This window comes from Hemitrygon akajei, chromosome 5 (genome assembly GCF_048418815.1).
Source record: "Hemitrygon akajei chromosome 5, sHemAka1.3, whole genome shotgun sequence".
NCBI classification, from domain to species: domain Eukaryota; kingdom Metazoa; phylum Chordata; class Chondrichthyes; order Myliobatiformes; family Dasyatidae; genus Hemitrygon; species Hemitrygon akajei.
In genome coordinates, this window is record NC_133128.1 from 174,095,141 (window position 1) to 174,117,215 (window position 22,075).

The 22,075-nt window shown below is 37.5% G+C and overlaps 1 protein-coding gene across 2 annotated transcripts in view; it reads left to right on the plus strand.

The window, feature by feature from the left end:
* Positions 1-18,299, plus strand: part of ubr3 (ubiquitin protein ligase E3 component n-recognin 3) — a 239,545-nt gene extending 221,246 nt beyond the window's left edge. For both annotated transcript variants that reach the window (XM_073047259.1, XM_073047260.1), the window contains 7 exons: positions 1,426-1,547; positions 4,215-4,322; positions 7,885-8,010; positions 11,466-11,648; positions 12,816-13,025; positions 14,184-14,323; positions 15,958-18,299. In XM_073047259.1, coding sequence (XP_072903360.1) covers positions 1,426-1,547; positions 4,215-4,322; positions 7,885-8,010; positions 11,466-11,648; positions 12,816-13,025; positions 14,184-14,323; positions 15,958-16,075 — 1,007 coding nt within the window. In that variant the 3' untranslated portion in view covers positions 16,076-18,299. The remainder of the gene's footprint in view (positions 1-1,425; positions 1,548-4,214; positions 4,323-7,884; positions 8,011-11,465; positions 11,649-12,815; positions 13,026-14,183; positions 14,324-15,957) is intronic.
* The last annotated feature ends 3,776 nt before the right edge of the window (positions 18,300-22,075 follow it).

The window sequence follows — 22,075 nt, forward strand, 5'->3', positions numbered from 1 at the left end:
CCACGATCAACCTCTCTCCATGACTCAGTCCATAGAGTTCTGGCAACATGCTCATAAATTTCTTCTGCATTCTTTGTAGCATCTTTGCTGTAGCATAGTGACCAAAACTGAACACGATATTCCAAATGCACTCTCATCAACATCCTATGCAAGTGCAACATAACCACCCAGCTTCTATGCTCAATGACCTGACTGCTGAAGGCCAGCGTGCCTCTTCATGCTCTTTTCTCCTTAATATAATCTCTTTGGTTTCTCTTAATCTTCTTTGCCAAAATTACCTCATGCTTCAATTGTGCCCTTTGATTTTCTTCTTAATTACACAGTGCTTCTTGTATGTCTTCAGGGGTTCATTTAACTCTAGCTGTCTATATCTGACTACAGTCTCAATATCCCTCATTATTCACAGTTCCTACTCCCACCAGCCTTGCCCTGCACTCTAACAGGAATACTCTTCACTGTACTGCCAGTTTTGCCTGCTGAAGGCAGTCCACATCTCAGAAGCATAAAGGAGGGTGACTGTTGCTGATGCTTTGTACTAGGATTGAGTTCTTGACCTTTAAGTACTCTTACTGAGGTAGCCAAAAGGTGTGCTGTCACACTGAAGGATATGGTGAGTTTCATCACTGATGTCTGCCTTTGTTGAGAAAGACATCCGAGAAAGGGAAAATTGTTCAGGTTGTTGTCATGGTCATTTATTAAGATGTTGTGTAGTATCGGATCAACATGACCAAGTTAAACCGTTTAGTAACTTTATTGCTATTTCTGCACAAACCTCTGCTATAACCTATGTGCAGTCTTTTAACAAGACCATTGAAAAAGTGACACTAGTTGAAACATGCATGCATAACCTCATCATAAGCAACACACCTGGATCTCTGTAGTGATCAAAATGATCTGTTTGTGTGTCTGAATCCAATAATTTCCTCTAAGAAGAGAAAATCTATCATGTTTGCTTATCACAAATTCCTTTCTCCAGCTCTGACACCATCCTCCTTTGGCAAGTATCTAAAAATGAAGTAGACCATTTGCAGACATTCTGTCATATTTTATCCCAAATTGAGATTTGAACCTCAATTTACTCTGGTACCAAAAGAGTTCTCTTCAACCTGTATAATTTCTCTTAACATTTTCACTCCAATTCATGTCATCTGCTGCAGAAGAATTCACCATTGTCTTTTTTAAACTGCTAAACTTGACCATTCTAAGTCACCCAGGACCATTGTGTTTTGTCCTACACTCTGAATGTGTATTTACATTTATGAATATCACAGTGTGGTACAGCTGTATAATGTACGATCCTGAGATCTGACCTTTGGTGAAATTGTTCTCTTTATGTACTATTTAAATATGAACTCTTGACAAGGATCAGTTATATACATTGCTCAGTGTTCAGAAGTTTTACTCAGATTTTTTCTTATTTTGCAGAACATTTTACCTGTATTGTGAAAGTTTTATACAATTTATTATATGTGCAAGCTATTGCAACACTCTCATTTCAATTTAATGAAGAAGAAAGAGAAGCATGGAAGAATTCTGGAAAACTGCAGGTCAGTTTTATTAACATAAAGTTTTTGCACATTAGTTTTATTTGTACATTAATCTCTCCATGTTTAAAAAAAATTATTTCAGAAAGCACAAAGTATCTGACTTTCCTGAGATGCAAAGTGCATAGACTTGGAACCTGCTACACCAGGAAATCACTTTTTGTGATTTTTCGTCATCCTTATTTATACATTTTACATATTGGCAAGCCAACTGTGTATTGAATAATCCTTATACTGTGTGCTGACAGGATCAGAATGTTTCAGTTGTCTTTTTTAATTCAGTGAGAACGCTGTAGGTAATGAACCTGTCAAAGAGAATACCTGAATAAAATGAAAAATTGAGTGACGAGTGATAACAGTTACAAATAGCCTTATGTTCTTGGCTTTTCATACCAAGATGCAGTTAACAGAATTAAAAGAATAGTGTTGCTGGATTTTGGCAGTAGTCTGGAGTAAGTAACAGTACAAAAATCTCAAATTTATTGGCCAAGCTCCATAAGCTATTTTAATGTTCCATTCTGTTGCTAAACTCCCTGTGTCTAGTGGTGGAGCAGGAACTTCCTGAGAGGCTATGGCATTTATGCTTTGGAAATTGCTCATTCTTGTGCTAAGTTTAGTTGCAGAACTTGAGTCAATTTGCTATAGTGTACTGTAGGAATGAATTGGGGAAAGTTGTAGTTTTTCCAATTTTTTTTGATGCCATTTAACCCTGTGTTTTCTTTATATGTTGAGAAAATTGAATGCAAGCATTGACAATCTAGAAACTCTTCATCAGGAGCAAGTAGAGGCTTAACTAAAATAGCAAAAGCAAAGCACCACCTCCATACTAATCACCTATCAGCATGTCAGCACATCCTACCCCATAAGTGGTAGAATCTGTTCCAAATTTAGATATCACCAACCACCTCTAAAGGAGTGGACACAAATTATTCATGGCCCCAAAGAATAGCTAAAGGAGTATTTTAAGAAAATCTGCACCTGTATGTTATCAAGGAAAAATTAAGTTCAAAAGCTGAGTAGTATAAAATTAGATTATGCACAGTAGTTGTAAGCAACTGGAAAGCTTTGGAGTATACCAAGCGAAGTGTTGATGGAATGTAGATGTTAAAGGTTTCAAGTGTTCAAAAGTAATGTTGTTAGTGCTATCAGACCTGTGGAGAAACCAAGTGAGGTGGTATGGTCACTGCAGCAGTTTGATTTGTGTCCAAGGAAAAATGTTTAGGTTGTGAGAACATTCAATTTGAAAGGGAGGGGATAAGAGAGAGCAAATCAGGGGCTTTCTATGCTGTGACACCCCAAGACATCTTTAACTATCTATGATGCACAAATTGAGATTGTGATGGTAAACTCCCCACTTGTCTGGAAGAATTCAGTGCCAAAAGTTCAGAAGAAAGCTTGACATCTTTAGGGCAAAACAACCTTTTGCTACCCTATCAATCAATACCCTCCACTTCTGGTACACTATATTTGAACTGTGTACTATCTATAAAATGTGCTGCATTTACCCACCCAAACTATTCCCAAACCTGTGGTCTCTGTCATCAGGAAGGATGAGGTGAGCAGGTCCATAGCAACGCTACACCTGTAGGTCTTCTCTCCAGTGCAAGTCTTACACACTGTCTGACTTGGAAGTATACCATCAGTACTCCATTGACACTGGGTCTAAATCTTGGAGCTCCCGGTGCAGCTACACTGTTAGAGAACCTTCAGTAGAACTACAGTGGTTCAAGAAGACAGCTCATCACTGTCAGCTCAAGGGCAATCAGGAATGAGCAATAAATGGTGACCATGCTGATAACACATCCAAAGTCTGAAAAAATAATTTTTAAACAAAGTGTAGGTTAAATGAGACTAAGAGGTAAAAGTGACAGTGTGAATTAGGATGCAGGCAGTTAAAGTTTGAATGAGCTGAAATTTTTGGATGTTGGAAAGAGATGAAGTCCTTAATTATGGACGCTGCCTTTTTGAGACACTGCTCCTTGAAAATGTCCTGGGTACTTTGTAGGCTAGTACCCAAGATGGAGCTGATTAAACTTACAAACCCCTGCAGCTTCTTTCAGTCCTGTGCAGTAGCACCCACCCCCGTACCAGACAGTGATGCAGCCTGTCAGAATACTCTCCATGGTACATGTATAGAAGTTTTTGAGTGTATTTGTTGACATACCAAATCCCTTCAATCTCCTAATAAAGTATAGTTGCTGTCTTGCCTTCTTTATAACTGCATCAATATGTTGGGACCAAGTTAGGTCCTCAGAGATCTTGGCACCCAGAAATTTGAAACTGCTCACTCTCTCCACTTGAGGATTGGTATATGTTCCTTTGTCTTACCCTTCCTGAAGTCCACAATCAGCTCTTTCGTCTTACTGATGTTGAGTGCCAGGTTGTTGCTGTGACACCACTCCACTAGTTGGTATTAAAACTTTTTCCCCTTTTATACTAATTACAGTGATTATTGTGTCCATTGATCTAATCAGTTTCCCCTATGGTCAACATCCTGTCATATCTGAAATTCAGAAATTTTAGTTACACTGTCAATAATCATGTTTTCATATTTGAGATCTATTTTTGCCTCTTGAACATAATGAAAAAAATGACTTCTCTAGATCACAATATTGTGTCGGTTTGCTTTTCCAAGTGGAATAACTAAATTTTTTTTTTAAACTTTCACAGACCCTGGGTAATTCAGAAAAAAACAATGAAGTATTACTCAGCCACATAATCACTGAACTGTCAAAAGGAAAGCTTTACTGTGCAAGTAATACTGATCAATCATCAATGGTATGTACATACTGGTAACCATATAAACTAAACTCACTGCATTTTTGTATCTTCACAAGATAAATTCTAATCAAGACCCTTCATCTGTTTTTCCTTTGAAACTGTTGACTTTATTTTCTTGCTAATACTACATATATCTATTTACTCATACAACAACTGAGGAACATTTAAACAGCAAGGAATATGTTTTAGCCTACGATATTAAATTGCTTGGTGCACATTTGTTAAAGATGAGGAACTCATTTTATTGTAAAAACAAGAATATTTCTTCTCGTGTTTCATTGAAAATCCATTCACAATATAGCTACATGTTTTAAAAATGATAGTTTTATAACAATAAATCATTGCTTAAATGCAGTAAAATGCCCCATGATGCTTAGGTGCAATATTTGACATTGAACTACTATAGTTTAGATGACTGATAACTTGTAAAAGTGTTTTTGTTTTAATACATTCAAGATTCTAGATTGTTTATTGTCATTCTTCAGTACACAAGTGTAAAGAAGAATGAAATATTTTTTACCCCAGATCCGACACAACATTAAAAAAAAACAATAAGCATGAAGAACAAAGTGAAGTAAAAACTGTAAATATAAATATAAAAGCAATCCTATAAAACACAGTGTATAAATAACCGTTTTATGTATATAGACTGTATGTACATAAAGTGATGCTAGATAATGTGTGTGTAGTGGTGGTAGGGTATGTTAATGGGTGGAGTTGATCAGTCTTGAAAACTTCGGGAATACATTGTAATACATATTTAATAGATTGTATTGAAGGAGCAAAATGAGTTGGATGGGTAAGGTGGATTAGGCAGTGAATTCCAAACCTTGCTATTAATGTAAGCAAAGGTTTGACAGAAAGATGAGAGGAAAGAAAAGGGGCTATTATCTGAGGAACTTAAAGTTGTAGGTTTAGGGAGCTAACAGGGACATGCAAGATCATGAAAATATTTGAACATGTGGATGAATGTCTTTAAAATCAGTGAGGTTTTAGGGATCAGGTTCTTGGGAAACTGAAAGGTCTAAAGGTTAAATCACCTGGACCAGATGGTGTACACCTCAGGGTTCTGAAAGAGGTGGCTGAAGGGATTGTGGAAATATTAATAATGATCTTTCAAAATCAAATGATTCTGGCATGGTTCCAGAGGAATGGAAGATTGTAAATGAGACTCAGTCCTTCAAGAAAGGAGAGAGGCAGAAGAAAAGAAATTATAGGCCAGTTAGTCTGACCTCAGCGGTTGAGAAGGTGTTAGTCAGTCGATTGTTAAGGATGTGGTTTCAGGGCACCTGAAAGCACTTGATAAAATAGGCCACAGTCAGCATGGTTTCTTCAAGGGAAAGCCTTGCCTGACAAATCTGTTGGAATTATTTGAAGAAATAAAAGTAGGATAGACAAAGGAGAATCGGTGGATGTTGTGTATTTGGATTTTCAGAAGGCCTTGACAAGTTGCCACATATGGGGCTGTTTAACAGGTTAAGAGTGCATGGCATTACAGGAAAGATTCTAGCATGGATAAAGCAGTAGCTGATTGGCAGGAATAAAGGGAGCCTTTCCTGGTTGATTGCCGGTGACTAGTGATGTTCCACAAGGGTCTGTGTTGGGACCACTACTTTTTACATTATATGTCGATGACATGGATGACAGAATTGATAGCCTTGTGGCAAAGTTTGTGGACGATACGAAGATATGTGGAGGGGCAGGTAGTTTTGAGGAAGTAGAGAGACTATTGAAGAACTTAGATTCAGAGAATGGCAGATGGAATACAGTGTCAGGAAGTGTATGGTCATGAACTAAAAGGTTAGACTTTTCTAAAAATGTGATGTGCAAAGGGGCTTGGGAGTCCTGTGCAGGATTCTCTAGAGGTTAATTTGCAGTATGAGTCATTGAAGAAGGCAAATACGATGTTAGCATTCATTTCAAGAAGACTAGAATACAAAAGCAAGGATGTAATGTTGAGGCTTTGTAAGACATTGGGAGGCCTCACTTGGAGTATTGTGAGTAGTTTTGGGTCCCTTATCTAAGAAAGGATGTGCTGGCATTGGAGACAGTTCAAAGGTGGTTCATGAAAATGATTATAGGCTTGAAAGGCTTGTCATATGAAGAGCATTTGATAGCTCTGGGCACTCACTGGAATTCAGAAGAATGAAAAGTGACCTCATTGAAAACTATTGAATGTTGAAAGGCTTTGTTATAGTGGATGTGGAGAGGATGTTTCTTTCCGAAGGTGAGGGAGTCTTAAGACTAGAGGACACAGCCTCAGAATAAAGAGGCGTCCTTTTAGAATGGAGATCAGGAGTAATTTCTTTGGACAGAGAGTGGTGAATCTGTGGAATTCATTGCCACAGGTGGCTGTGGAGGCCAAGTCATTGAAGAAGATAGATTCTTCATTATTCAGGGTATGAAGGGATACAGGGAGAAAGCAGGAGATTGGGGCTGAGAGGGAAAATGGATCATCTATGATGAAATGGTGGAGCAGACTCAATGGGCCAAATGGCCTAATTCTGCTCCATTATCTTATTGTCTATACCTCATGGTCTTTGACAATGGACTAACAGTTGCCTTTTGGTTAACGACAAGAGGTTTGTGTGAATGAAAGTTTTGCCTTGAGGTAGATGGGGGGGGGGGGGGGTTGGCTAGCAGAGCACTTAATAGTTGAGCCTGGAGGCAAGTTCCGGTAACAAACCAGTTATAGCAAGGGAAAGTCAGTGATGTAAAGGCAACATTTGCAAAACTTTGCAAAATGTATTGATTTTAATAGGCTTAAATGTTGTTGGTAAAGTGACATAAATGAATGTTTAAGATGTTGAGGATAGCCTTTATGAGTACTTTTAATTTCTTCTGGAATTGGATTAACCAGTTGTATAATGTGTCCAAATGCAGTATCCTGTGTTCAGAAGACAGTGTCTTTTCCACCTACTGAAATACAAGGCATCATCAACTGCACCTTGGTAGAACAAATGACTTCACTGTATATAAAAGCCTGTGAACTAATAAATGATTTACACACAAAATATAAAGATTCTAGCTTAAAATTTAACTGAGTACAGAGTGAATGAATGTGACCAGCCAAATTTATCTTCAGTAAATTCATATCTTTTTATTGTAAGTGATGATTAATTTAGTGTTACCTCATTCTACAAGTTTAAACTGAAGAATGTGGTGACTTTTTAAACTATGGTATTACCTCCACAAAATGCTGGAGGAACTCAGCAGGCCAAGCAGCATCTAAGGAAAAGAGTAAAGTTGACATTTTGGGCCGAAACCCTTTGGCGGGATGACCCAAAATGTCAACTGTACTCTTTTCCATAGATGCTGCCTGGCCTGCTGAGTTCCTCCAGCTTTTTGTGTGTGTTGCTCAGATTTCCAGCATTTGCAGATTTTCTCTTGTTTATGAAATGACATGTTCAATTTATAGTTTTGTACTTTTTGTGTGTGCTGCTCTAAAACTTAAACATAAAAACAGGAATGGAAAGCAACAATTAATTTTTGCATATCATTGGTACCAAAAGTATCTGCCATTTTAGTAATTATTTCGTTTTGCCTTTTAACTTCTCAGATTACCACCACTATTTGTTCACCCCAGTCCCTAGAATACAGTATCCAGCAGTTCTGTCTACCTTTCTTCAGGAACGCAAGCCTTCTTCAACACCATCTATTCAGTGATGATCTTCCCAGTTGTCAGGTATGCCAACCACTTCATCTACTTGTCACGCGTCACCCTTCACTTTAGAAAAGTAAACTTGCATCTTTGAAAAGGTCCTGGGGAAAAGTAACATTTTTAAGACACAAGAAACCATAGGAGCACAATTAGGCCACCCAGTCTGCTTGCCATTTGGTCAAGGCTGATTTGTTTTCCCTCTTAATCCCATTCTCCTGCCTTCTCCTTGTAACTTTTAATCCCCTTACTAATAAAAAAATCTACCACATTTGCTGATGCAGTCTGCAATAGTGATAATGTAACCGCAGCAGAAAAACCAGGACCAACAGGCTCTGGGACAGTTTCCTCCCCCAGGCCATCAGACTGCTTAATCCATGCTGACACAACTGTATTTCTGTTATATTGACTATCCTGTTGTACATAATATTTATTATAAATTACTATTATTGCACATTGCACATTTGAATGGAGACGTAATGTAAAGATTTTTACTCCTCATGTTTATGAAGGATGTTAGTAATAAAGTCAATTCAATTCAATAACATACTTACCTAGGCCGGCTGCTTCTGGTCTTGTTGGTACCAGCAAACAACTATTCCATGGATTACGTCTTCCAGATAGCAAAACCTTCCAATTACTTTCCTTTTTCTGCTTGTTTTTTTTGTCTTGTTTGTGTTACGGAAACTGTTGAAGCCTGTGACATACAGTTTGAATCTACCTCACTTGCTGATACAGTGTGCAATAGTGATATAGTACTTACTTTGGCTGGCTGCTTCTGGTCAAGATGGCACCAGTGAACAATGATTCCACAGATGACATCTTCCAGATAACAAAACTTTCCAATTATTTCTCTTTTTCTACGCCTTCTGCTTGTTGTTTTTACCTTGTTTGTGTTACGGAAACTGTTGGAGACTGTGACAGTTTGAATCTCGATAGAAAGATCTAGTGCTGTACTGTGTCTGGAGAGCTGTCTCATGGAGATCAGAGACGAGGCGTGGGGTCATGAATGACTCCATCTCAAAGCAGCGAGGAAGATTAGACGTGAATGTGGAAGTGGTCAATGAAGGCTCAGCACGAGATGGTATGTTCAGTCCCGTGTCAGCGTTCGGACCTGGATCTGTGTGTTTAATCCTGGGTGGGTGCCATTTAGCCCAGATCGGTGCATTCGGCACCAGATGGGCTGTGTTCAGCCCTAAATCAGCGGTGTTAGGACCCGGGTCGGTGGTCACTGTACGGAAGGACTGAGTTTGTCCGGCTGCTCTCATTGTATGCAAAGAAAAGGCATTTCCCATATTCTGAGAGTTATGTGATTATTGGACTGTACTTTATATTGGTTTCCTTCGGTTTTTCAGTTTGTGGTCAGTTGGCTGTTGGGTGATCTGTTAATTTTTTTGTGTGTAAGGTTGGGAACTTGGTGCTCCTGTTGCAGTCCTTTTCTGCGAGTGAGGGGGTTGGAGATTGTTATGTGTAAAGGATCGTTGATTGTTTTTGTAGCCGTTTTGTGCTGCAGGCGAAAGGGGGATTTTGGGGTTTGTGAGTTTTGTTTCCTTTTAATGGCTGTCTGGAGTTGATAACTATCAAAGTTATATTACACATGCTTACTTTGACAATAAAATGAACCTTTGTACCTTTGCTGCGTCTTTGAACATAAACCAGTCTACTGACTCAAAGAAGCAAAAATGTTTCAGCAGAATTAGCACAACAGCACTGAGGTGGGAAATCTTTAACCAGATGGTTGAATTCATATGTACATGATCATCCAAATTTTAAGGATAATTTTTCCATTTAAATGTTTATCTTTCACTAACCTTCATAGCTGGTGAAATAGGGAAAGAATGAGTAAGTAAACCTGCAGTTAGAAATGCATTTTGCAGAATTAAGTTTTATTCGTCTAGTTGCATGGGAGAAGTGGAGCAGTGGTACCAGAGTCCGGAACAAAAGAAACAGAGCTTTGCACAGGAATATAAAAACATGGCCTGATGTGCTTTGGAGTGAAGTGGAGTTGTATTGGGAACATGATTATGCTGGGTAGAAAGAATTACTGTCGTTGGTTTGAAATGCTTTTCTCTCCATGGTTCACACACAAAATGCAGGAGGAACTCAGCAGGTCAGGGAGCGTGTATGGAAGAGAGTACAGTTGACATTTTGGGCCGAGACCCTTCAGCAGGATTCATGTTAATTGCCTGACCTGGGGAATATTTCCAGCACTTTATTTTTAAACTATAGGGACCGGGTCTAGAAGGAAGGAATGGCTCGAATGAATGGATCAAATTCTTGGGGTAAGGGGGAGGGGTAAATTAACAAAGGGCAAAGAGAAGGTTGGGAGTTTGAAAAAATGGTTAATCTTGCTTCTCAGTGATTGCATTGATCTGTGGTATTATGTAGCCAGCTTGGAGAATGATCCATTTGCTAATTTCACAGCTGTTTCCTTAGAGCCTAATTCATAGGTAAACTTAAAAACTCATAGTAATCTGGTTTGTTTTGCCTCAGGTCAGAAGTCATAACACAACAAATAGGTTGATAATATTTTATTTATTATATTAATTTATTTAAATGTAGCATGTAGAATCTACTGTTAATTAGAATATTACAAATGGTTAACATTTATCATTATTGTAATTATAGATCTTGTGTAGAATAAGAATAAAGATCAGAGAGTGTAAAAATGATACCTAAATGCAGTATATTCAGATGATAGCTTTGTCCAACTACTATAAAGCAAAGGTATGACTGCTCAGGATTAAATGATAAACCACAAGAAAGTGCTTGGAAATAAATATATGGCAAGAAGGATATTTTCACAATCTTGACTAATATATGTAAAATGCTGGAAGCTCTTGGTAGGTCAGGCTGCACTGGTAAAAAGAGGGAAAAAACAATGTTTCACATCATAGACTCTGCCACATTTTGTTCAGTTTAGTTTTCCTTAGTGGATTAGTATAATTAGTAACTGAGCATCTACTAATATATTACAGCTCGAATGTTTGTGTTGATAATCGAGGAGTACTGTCTTCAGTGATTCACATGTTGTAAATCACAGTATCATATACATTAAATAAGTAGTCATCAGAGAGTAAATTTTTTAGATTTTTAAAAATTCTTCAATGGTCTTTATTCTTGTTTGATCTTATAATATTTTTGTGGTAACAATACATCTTCAGTGATATTAAAACCTGAGAAGTAAATTATGAATAATTAATATTTGATAGTTTAAATGTTTCTCCAAGTTTTGGCATAATTATGCAATGTATAAAGCAAATTGTCCTATTTCATGAATGATTAGAATGTCAATTGTCCTAATTATCAACTCATTTTCCGTTAGTGATGCATCAACATCATAAAGTCATACTGCCATGAAACTGTCATGATGTTTGCATGAAATGACTGTTGTCAGATTAATGTGTTTCATCGTTTATTGCCTCAGTTTATTACAACAGATGGTCTGTGTAAAAGTGACATTTTTATTTCTCATTTATAAGCAAACAGAAGAAGAATTTGGGATGCTTGCCAGATATCTTGGGTTACTGCCATCTTCTCTTCATTTGACTGATGAGGTCAATAGTTCTTCCTGCCTCGAATGGCCAGTAGCAGCTCTAGATATTATTTCTCAGTGGTGCTTAGAAGTAACAACTTCTGCAGAGAGTCACTCAGGACATGTAATGGTAAAGTAATTTATGGTGCATTCCATACATAATTTGTAATATATTTAATAAATGTTTGCTTTCAGATTTTTGAAATTTTACTCCAAATTCCAAATATAATCAGTAATTTTGGCATAAAGGTATTAAGAAGCAATGTTGTTGAAGTCTTATGTTGCTTATGTAAAAGCTTATTTCTATAAGGAAAACTAACAATAGTTATAAATTACTGTATTCAACTCTGAGAGAAAGAGGGCAGCTGGTTAAAATAATTACTGATTGTCACTTCTAAAAACCTGTGGTCGAATATAACCCAGAGGAAGAAGAATGGGGAAGGCTGAGGAAGTTTATGCACAGTCTGGTAAAAATTGAACCATGCCTTTCTGAGTTTAGAAGAGGGTTCTGCAAGAAGATCAGTAACAAAAATCATAACATCCTTCCCATCAAAGATGCTGCATGACCTATTTTCAGCTTGTAATTCTAAAACAGGAAAAAATAAATACTATTGCACTTCAGTGATGAACCTGAAACATAAGTTACTTGCTGCAGACAAAACTTGCTTATTATTATAAAGAGCTGCACTAGAATATTGTACAGACTAATTTTAACAAATTTAACAAAGTGGAGCAGAAATGCTTCTTAGTCTGGTTGGGCTGAGCTGTTTTGTGCTATACGTCTTGTGGAATAATTTAATAAAATTTCCTCAGGCAAGCCTAGCAAAGAGTATTGTTTTATATTGACATATTATTTTCATGAACACAAGATCAGGATCAGGTTTATAATCACTGGCATGTGTCGTTAAATTTGCTAACTTAGCAGCAGCAGTTCAATGCAATACATAATATAGAAAAAAATAATAGTAATAATAAATAAGTACGGTAAATCAATTACAGTAGATGTATCTTGAATAGATTAATATCATGCAAAAAACAGTAATAATTTATATTTTAAAAAGTGAGGTAGTGTTTAAGGGTTCACTGTCCATTTAGGAATTAGATAGTTTGAGCAACACACACATACACAGTGCTAGAGGAACTGAACAAGTCGGGCAGCATCAATGGAGGGGAATAAACTGTCAGCATTTCAAGCCAAGACTTCCTCAGTATGAAATGTTTACTGTTTATTCTCCTCCATTGATATTACTGTGATGGCTAGTTCAAGACTAAATTGACTTCTATGTTCTCCTTTCAGAATCTACTTGTTCAGGATCCACAGTGGTCGTTACCACGTCTTCTTCAGCTACCTGACAATTACAATACCATCTTTCAATACTATCATCGTAAAGCCTGCGTTCATTGTTCAAGAGTTCCAAAAGATCCAGCACTTTGTCTAGTGTGTGGTACCTTTGTATGCCTGAAAGGTCAATGCTGTAAACAGCAAAGCTATTGTGAATGTGTACTGGTGAGTAAATAGAAAGGGCAATGCACTATTTCTGATTTACCTGATCACGATTTTAAGGTTTTGCACATAGAGAGTTAAGTCACAGTATAGTCATCCTTGGAATGATCAGAGGGAAGGAGGAATGGATCCCAGGCAGGCCAATGCTTTCAGCTACATAATCATTAAAGTTATTTTTAAATTCCCTGGCCCCTATTAACCCAAACTACTACTTGGTCACACTGCTGGTAAAACCCTCTAATATTTTCTTTAGCTTGACATTTTTGTTTAATTATAATTAAATTTTTCCCCCTGCATTATATGGATAATTGTTTTTCATGGAAATTCTTAAGTGCACCTTTATCATGGAAACAGTTGTGCTGCAATTCTATCTTCCAGTCAATTTTGGTATTCCAGAACCTCCGCTGGTTGGAATGTATCTTTGCATCGAATAAAGTTCCTCTGTGCCGGTTCTGAAAGATAATTGAAGTGGTCCTAATTTTTTAATTTTTTTGTTTTGTTCTCACTCATGGCCTTTTTCCATGTTAAAGGACCTGTACAAATACATGTTTTATTTGCTGCCCAGAAATGCAGTGATTTGGCAAGTAAATTGTTATTTGAAATTCTGGGTCTTCCCACCTTGTACCGTTGATGAACCATCAATATACAAAATAATTCTGCTGCCATGGGATTTTATACTTCTCCACATTTAACAGTTCTTATTGCAAAATTGTACTATGTAAAGTTCTTGTATTTGCAGTAGCTTGTAGAAAATTTAGTTTTTTTAAACAATCAGTGGTTATGTGTTTAAAGGGGCTACTTTACCTCACAGTAATTATTGTGCTGTTTTTAAGCATTCTTACACCTTTATCTAAAGGTATTCATGCAATTAACTGGCAAAAAATAGATAAAGAGAATGATTTCCTAAATTGTATAATGTTTTCTGCACTTGATCAGTTGATTAACTTGTATAACAGTGGTTGCATATATATTTGATCTAATTTTTATTTTGGTATAGACAGTAAACTAATTGGTATAAATTACATCAGGTTGAGAGAAACGATCAGTTTTCTTTCTATTTTCAGAGTGATGATTAGCTCCATTTTATTTATTATTGTTAAATGTAGTTATATCTTTTCAAGAGTATTTTATGATTCTAATTTTATTATAATTTTACAATAGCACTCCCAGAACTGTGGAGCAGGAACAGGAATATTCCTTCTGATTAATGCCTCTGTAATTATCGTGATTCGTGGGCACAGGTTTTGTGTGTGGGGATCTGTTTACCTTGATACGCACGGTGAAGAGGACAGAGATTTGAGGTAAACATTTCAGCACATTTCTTGATTTAGAAATAGTATTTCTACACTAGATGCAGATTATATTAACCCTACTGGATGAGTAAAGCAGAGGTCTGGCTAAATTTATAATGTGTGTTTAAATCATAATAGTTTTCTAGATTCATTTCAGAGAGTGGCACCTAAATTGTGGCTTGCAAACTACCCAAGGATGAGAGATGTATGTCTTATTCACAGAATGCAGTACTGGAATCCCATCCAGTCAATCAGTCTACTTAACCATCAGTAAAGTTGATGACAACTGTCATTGGCAGTGTTCTCAACAATAACTTATTTACTGCTGTCCAGTTTGGGTTTCAATAGTGCTGCTCGTTTTAAGTCTACATTGCAGCCTTGGTCCAAATATGGACCACAGAGCTTAATTCCAGAGATGAGGTGAAAATCATTGCCCCGACAGCAAGGTGACATTTGACCAAATGTGGCATCAAAGAATATGGTAAAACTGAAGTCAGTGGACATCAAAGTGAAAACATCCAGTGGTTGGTATACAACTGCATGCAGTAGGTTGTGATTATTGGTGGTCAGTAATTTTGGGCTTAGCACATCACTACAGAAGTTCCTTATATCAGAGTTGTAGGCTCAATGGCCTTCAACTGCTTCAATGCCCTTACTTCATTATGAATTTCAAAATGGGGAAAATTTACTTATGATTGTATGATGCTCAATTCCATTTGAAACTTCTCAACAAATAAAGCAGTGCATGTCTGCATGCAGCAAGTCTGCCTATGCAAACATGCCACTCCAAGCTCTGTTGCAGCAAGAGATATCGAGGACAAAGAAAACACCTCAAAGCTGTCTGCAAAGCCTCCTCGTAAAAATGTAGCATCTGGATGCTGTGTTAACAGATTATTGCTGTTGGTTTTCATAATTGTTTGTGATGAAGGAGGCCATGCAGTCTATTGAATTTATGTCACTTAGGAGCATTCTCATCAACCCCATTTCCCCATTATTTTCCATGCGACCAATTTGAACATGAAGACTGTATTTACACCCAGCTGGATCCATATAATTTGCATGTCAAATATGAGGCCTTAGAAACAGATATCCATTATGTCAAGATACTGCCCAATGGAAAACAACTGAACAGATTTCAAGAATATGTTCAAAAGCCTCATTGAAATTATCCCCCAGTACAGCATGAGGATCCATAGTACATGGTTGTTTAGAACATTGAAGGGATATTCAGGCTAACATTGAGAACCTCAAGTCTACTCACTAGGAACAGGTAAATTCTGGTGTAAACCTCTCACTGAAGCCTCATGAACCAAAGCCTGTTTACATACCACTCAAACTCTGGCCCACTCAAGCAATGGTTGCTCCACTTAGTCTGTCTTTCCAATGTTTCAGATTTATGTGTGGAATGCCCTGCCAATAAGGAATGGGTTTAGTGAAGCAGTTAACAGTGGTAGATTTACAGAAGTTCTTTCTTGTTACATTGGTTAATAGTAAGTACAGCAAATTTGCTACCAGATGAGGTGGTGGACTTCTGCATTGCAGGACTGCTATTAACCTGGGGAAAGTAAACATTTAGTTTACTATTTAAATAAACTGTGTTCCTTGTACTGTTTTATGTATTATTTTTCCCCTTTTATTTCCAGGCGTGGTAAGCCTCTGTACCTATGCAGCGAGCGATATAAAGTCTTGGAACAACAGTGGGTGACACACACCTTTGATCACATCAATAAAAGATGGGGCCCCCATTATAATGGATTATAGTTGACTTGTGAATCCTTCTTCAAAGAAAGTCATCAAGCAGCTTTGCTTCATCTGAATGTTATGGAGTTTATTTTAAAAGTAGCCATATTGTTAAAAGCAATCCATAAAAGACATTATTCTGCATTTACAATTGTGCTATTTATATCACATCTATGGCACTGTGTGAAACAAAATCCCAGCAACCCTATAAGACTCACTCTAGAAATGGGCTAAACTATCTTCTATAAAATAAAGAGCTTATTATTTATTTGTCATATTGAAGCAATTGTAGCAATCCACGTAAGTATAAAGAAGCACAGTTTTAATTCAGATATGTCCCTTACCAAAATGAGTGTAATGTGTATACCATAAGGCCAAGACTAATGCAGCATGTTTGAAGTGTTGTTAGTTGATCTAATTTCTTCATAAGAAGATGCACCCTGAGAGAGGAAAATTGGTCACATACATGTTATTGTAGTACCCAGAAGTTTGGTACATTTGTTGTGGTATTTTTCTGATAAGTCTGCTGAGTTTTTCTACATTTTTCAGAGGTTTTGATTTATAATTCTCATCATAACATTTAAGTTCTCTGTAACGTGCCCACTTTATTTTTAAAAATATCTGAGATAATGCTTCAATGTATAGAAACTTTGAATTAAAAGCAAACTAGGCAGTAAAATCAGAAGTCTCTGAAAATTTTGTCAACTGTTCAAAACCATTTTCTTGGAACTGAATGCTAAGACTGGAACAATTTTGTTGCTTGGTTGTGTTTATTTAGTGCCCTAGCTTCTTGCTTTTTAAGCTTATAAGCCCTTTACTGGATTGGTGTGTTGATCATATTTGGTCACCAGTATTCTCTTCAAAGGTAGCACAACATGTAATATTACAGCATGATTGGATCTGAAGTACACAGGCCATTCCAGCAGTAAATTACTGTTTCAGATGTACAACTGTCAACCCTAAGGTTATCTGTGTTGCAATTGTGAAACGTAACTGCACCTTACTAAATGAAAAAGTAATCTAGTTGATTGTGGCAAATGTATTCAAATTGGAAAGTGAACCTGAGATTCAAACTGCCATATTTTGTAGACACTTCTGGAATTGTCTTTTCATTACATAAAAAAGTGATTTTAGAATTTGGAAATTTAAGGATATACATGCTTTATTTTGTGCCTTTTCCTTATATTTTAAAACATTAATTCAAAAGCTGTAAAGTTCTTTCATAGCTTTCTGAGATCTTAATCTAGACCATTTTAACTGTCTAGTTAAAACTCTACAAAATAAGTTATTGTTATGTTTAGGGAAACCTTGTTTCTTTCACATTCATATCTATTAATAAGGTATATAGACTTCATAAACTGTTATAACAGAAAATTGCACCACCAGGATAATATTAAAGTTAGATTTTCAGGGAAGTAGTTAATTAAGTGCTGCATTTCATAAATATCAAATTGTTACAAGATTGTTCATTTATCATTATGGATTGACTTGTGGACTTGTTTACTTTCATTTTATAAAATAGTTGCAGCAACTGAAAATTAATGTATAGTAGCAAATTTGTTATTTGCCTCAGTCACAAAATTGTTCACAGCTTGTACATTCAGATCCTACTAGAAAACATAATATAGTGACATATACCACCTACTGATATTATGCAAAAATGACTGACAGATCTCAGAATGTCTTAAGTCAAATACAGCAATTTCCTCTTTTTTAAAAGAAGTAACAGTAAGAGTGCAGTCTTTAACTAATAAGCAGCATCACAGGATGAAGCAATGATGCTCCAGCATGTGATTATAAATCAGACATTAGGAAGTACAGGTGTAATGATTGCACCTGTTAAGGCTATGGGTATGAATTTCCAAAGTTACTTAAATATGGAGTATTCTTTACTGTTCTAACTCTCACAGGTTTCCCTTTACTTTTTACTCATGTGTTAGTGGAGTTTGTGTGCCAGATGTGCAGTTGATTTAAAATGTACTTGAGTTCATGCATGCTGCTGGATTAGGCTTTATTTTACTTTTCTGGTTTTGTAAGACCCACTTTACAACTTACCATTTTAATGCAAAAGAGTGTGTAATTTTCAAATAGAAGTTGAGTATTCACTGGAGTGTTACCTTGTATGAATTAATGTTAAATACAGTACATTACTGTAAATGCTGAACATTTTCTGGCACATCAAAAAGTAAATCTTAAGACTTAATTAAAATGACTGTAAAATATGTTAATAAAATTATGTAATTCATATTTGTCTTCTCTAAAAGGAAGGTCTTCAGTACAGCTGAAAAGATGGTTCCTGTACTTGGTCTAATCTGGTACAGGTTTTTCCAGAATGAGACCTGGAGAACTGCACAATTTTCCATCCAAAGAGGAGTTCTAGCATCAGAGTTTCGTCTGCCGGGTTCATTTAGCCCTTCTTGTAACTGATTTAACACTAGAGTAACATACACAAAATGCCAGAGGAACTCAGCAGGTCAGGCAGCATCTATGGAAGGGCCAAGTAAGACCCTTCATCCGGACTAGAAAGGAAGTGGGAAGAAGCCAGAATAAGAAGGTTGGGGGAAAAGAAGGAGTACAAGCTGGAAGTTCATAGAGGGGGGTAGGTAGGTGAGAAAGTAGGGTGGTGAGAAGGTGGGAGGTGATAGGTGAAAAGGTAAGGAAAAGGCTGAAGAAGTAGTAATTTGATAGGAGAGGAGAGTGGACCATGGGAGAAAGGGAAGGAGGAAGGGAATTAGAGGGAGGTGATAGGCAAGTGAAAAGTAGGTGCAAGATGGGAGTAGGAATACAGATTGTAAAAAGATCCACAAGCCTGACTTGTCTGGGTAGGCCCATAATTTCTACCTGATTCTGCCCCACTGAACCTGTGTCTGCATACATCAATTCCATTTTCTCCCCCTTTGTTCAGTCCATTCCCACCAACATCTGCAATCCCAGACATCCCATCATTACCCCATCTTCCCAATGCCTTAACGGGGTAGAGTTCCTTACCCACCACCCCATAAGCCTTCGCACCTCATTCTCCGCAACTTCTGCCATCTTCAGTGAGATCTTACCACCAACTACATCTTTACTTCCACTCTCCCCCAACCCCACACTTTTTTGCAGGGGTCACTCTCTCCATGATTCTCCTGTCCATTTATCCCTCCCCACTGATCTCTCTTCTGGCATTTATCCCTACAAGCTACTCCTGCCTCTACACCTCCTCCCTCATCACTATCATTCGGGACCCCAAACAGTTCTTCCAACTGAGGTAACACTTCACCTGCAAGTCAGCTGGGGCAATCAATTGTATCTGGTGCTCCCAGTGCAGCCTCCTTTACATTGGTGAGACACAACGTGGATCGGGGGACTGTTTTGTCGAGAACCTGCCTTCCACCTGCAACAAGCAGGATTTCCGGGTAGCCGACCATTTTAATTCCAATCCTATTCCTCTTCTGACAGTGAGGTCACTCTCAGATTGGAACAGCAGCACTTCATATTTTGTGTGGGTAGCCTCTAACCTGATGACAGGGACATCGATTTCTCTAATTTCTGGTATTTTCTCCCACGATCCACTTTCCAAGTAGATTCCTTCTTACCTTTTACACCTATCACCTCCCAGCTTCTCACTTCATTTCCCCTCCTTGACCTACACATCACTGCATCACAGCCTGGTACAGAAATACCAGCCTGGCCATTATAGGTAAAGCCCTCCCCATCATTGAGCATTGTCACAGGAAAGCAAAGTCCATCATCATGGACCCCCACTACCCATGTCATGCTGTCTACTCGCTGTTGCCATCAGGAAGAAAGTACAGGAGCCTCAAGACTCACTCCACCAGGTTCAGGAGTAATTATTACCCTTCAACCATAAGGTTCTTGAACCAGTGGGGATAACTTCACTTGCCCTATCACTGAACTGTTCCCACAACCTATGAGCTCACTTTCAAGGACTCATCATCTCATGTTTTCAATGTTTATTGTTTATTTACTTGTTTTTCTTTTTGTATTTGCACAGTTGTCTTTCATACACTGGTTGTTCACTTGGTTGTTGCATATTTCATTGATTTTATGGTTATTGGATTTATTGAGTATGCCCACAAGAAAACAAATCCCAGGGTTGTATATGGTGACACATATGTACTTTGAATTTTGAACTATACCCACCCCCCCCATCTGTTTTCACTTATCACCTTCCAGCTTGTACTCCTTCCCCTCTTCCCCCATCTTATTCTGGCTTCTTCCCCCTTCCTTCCCAGATCTGATGAAGGATCTCAGCCTGAAACATTGACTCTTTATTCCTCCAGCATTTTGTGTGTGTTACTCTGGATTTCCAGCATTTGCAGAATATCTTGTGTTTATGATTTAACAGTATTTTCATTGTCTCACAGTACTTGCCTCATTCAGTGTCAGCATTTTAAATTTTCAGTACTGATTTTCATCTCATTAGTCTGTTTCTGATTCAGCAACCTCCCCCTGTGCTCAGTGATTTTGATTAACACAGGTCTATTGACTGCAGGTCATCAAGCAAAACAGTAAATGGCTCATGGATTAATCCATAGGTTTTCCTGTACTTCCTCAGTTTGACACCAGCTAGTACAGAGCACACAAAAAGGGAATATAACATCTACTTCTAAAACCTTGAGTAATAGATGTTCTTTGCACCAATTCTCTGAATGTATGAGCAAAATAAAGCTTTTTCAAATCCATTTGTGACATAGATTAAGTTTATTCCTAAAGCAGCATTTGAGAAAAAAAGATGGATCAGGGTCAGGTTTTAAGACTGTATAGTGAAAGTAGTGTAGTCTGAATGGATGATTGGGTAGTTGTCAACCACAAGAGATTCTGCAGATGCTGGCAATCCAAAGCAACACACACAAAATGCTGGAGGAACTCAGCAGGTCAGGCAACATAAACAGTCAACATTTCTAGGCTGAGACCCAGTTCCTCCAGCATTTTCTGTGTGTTTCAGAGAATCGGCCATGTTGGAATAAACCCAAACTGATGAGGTAGCATTGTTATTTACATTAGATGCTTTTGCACTTGGTATTGTTAGTGATGTAGACATTGCTGAAATAACTTAATAAATAACAACTTGCTGTCAGGGTCATTTTGATGAGAACTTCAACACCCTAACTCATTGGTACAGAACTTACAGGCAGTGGTGCTGATGTTACATACCTTGAAGGAAGTTCCACATAGATCGGTGTTGAGAACATCCCAATTTCTGATGGCTATTCTCATCAGGTGCTGTTTCAACAAAATATCCACTCACCTTGAGCTTACAATCACAATTCCCACAGACTGACCGACCTGTAAAGGAAAATGCACTTTTAAATTAAAAGTTGAAACATTAAGATTAAAACATATGAAGCTGATTAAGATAAAGGCCAGCATATTTAAAAGCCTTTGTTAATAAGAATTCATAAAGCCTTGCAGTTTGGAATAGACATGTAAAACAATTACAATATACAGTGCCTTGGAAAAAGTATTCTGCCCTTACTACTTTTACATTTTACTGTCTCATCTAAGTTTAAAATATCTCTTGAAGTAGGATTTATGAGGTAACCTACAAAACATCTGCATCATGTTAAAAGAAACATTTCAAAACCTGTCAACAATTTACTAAGAGTTATAAACCCAAATTGTGAGGCTGAAAAAGTATTCATTCCCTTCGTAATTACTATGCTAACCTCCCCCAGTAGCAATATATTACCTTACCAATTCACCCTATTTGTTGATGTAGAACATTGGTAGAGCACCTATTTTCAATGAATTCATAAGAATACTATAAATACCCACGGAGAAGAAGTTCCAGTGGTGTCAAGAAACCTCTCCCTCAATGTCACAAAAACAAAGGAGCTGGTTGTGGAATACAGGAGGAACAGTTACGGGTTCATCTCTATCGACATCAATTGGTCTGGGGTTGAGAAGGTGAACAGCTTCAAGTTCCTTGGTATACACTTTACCGAGGACCTCACTTGGTCCATACTGTGTGGTGAAAAAAGCACAACAGCACCTCTTTCACTTCAGACAGTTGAA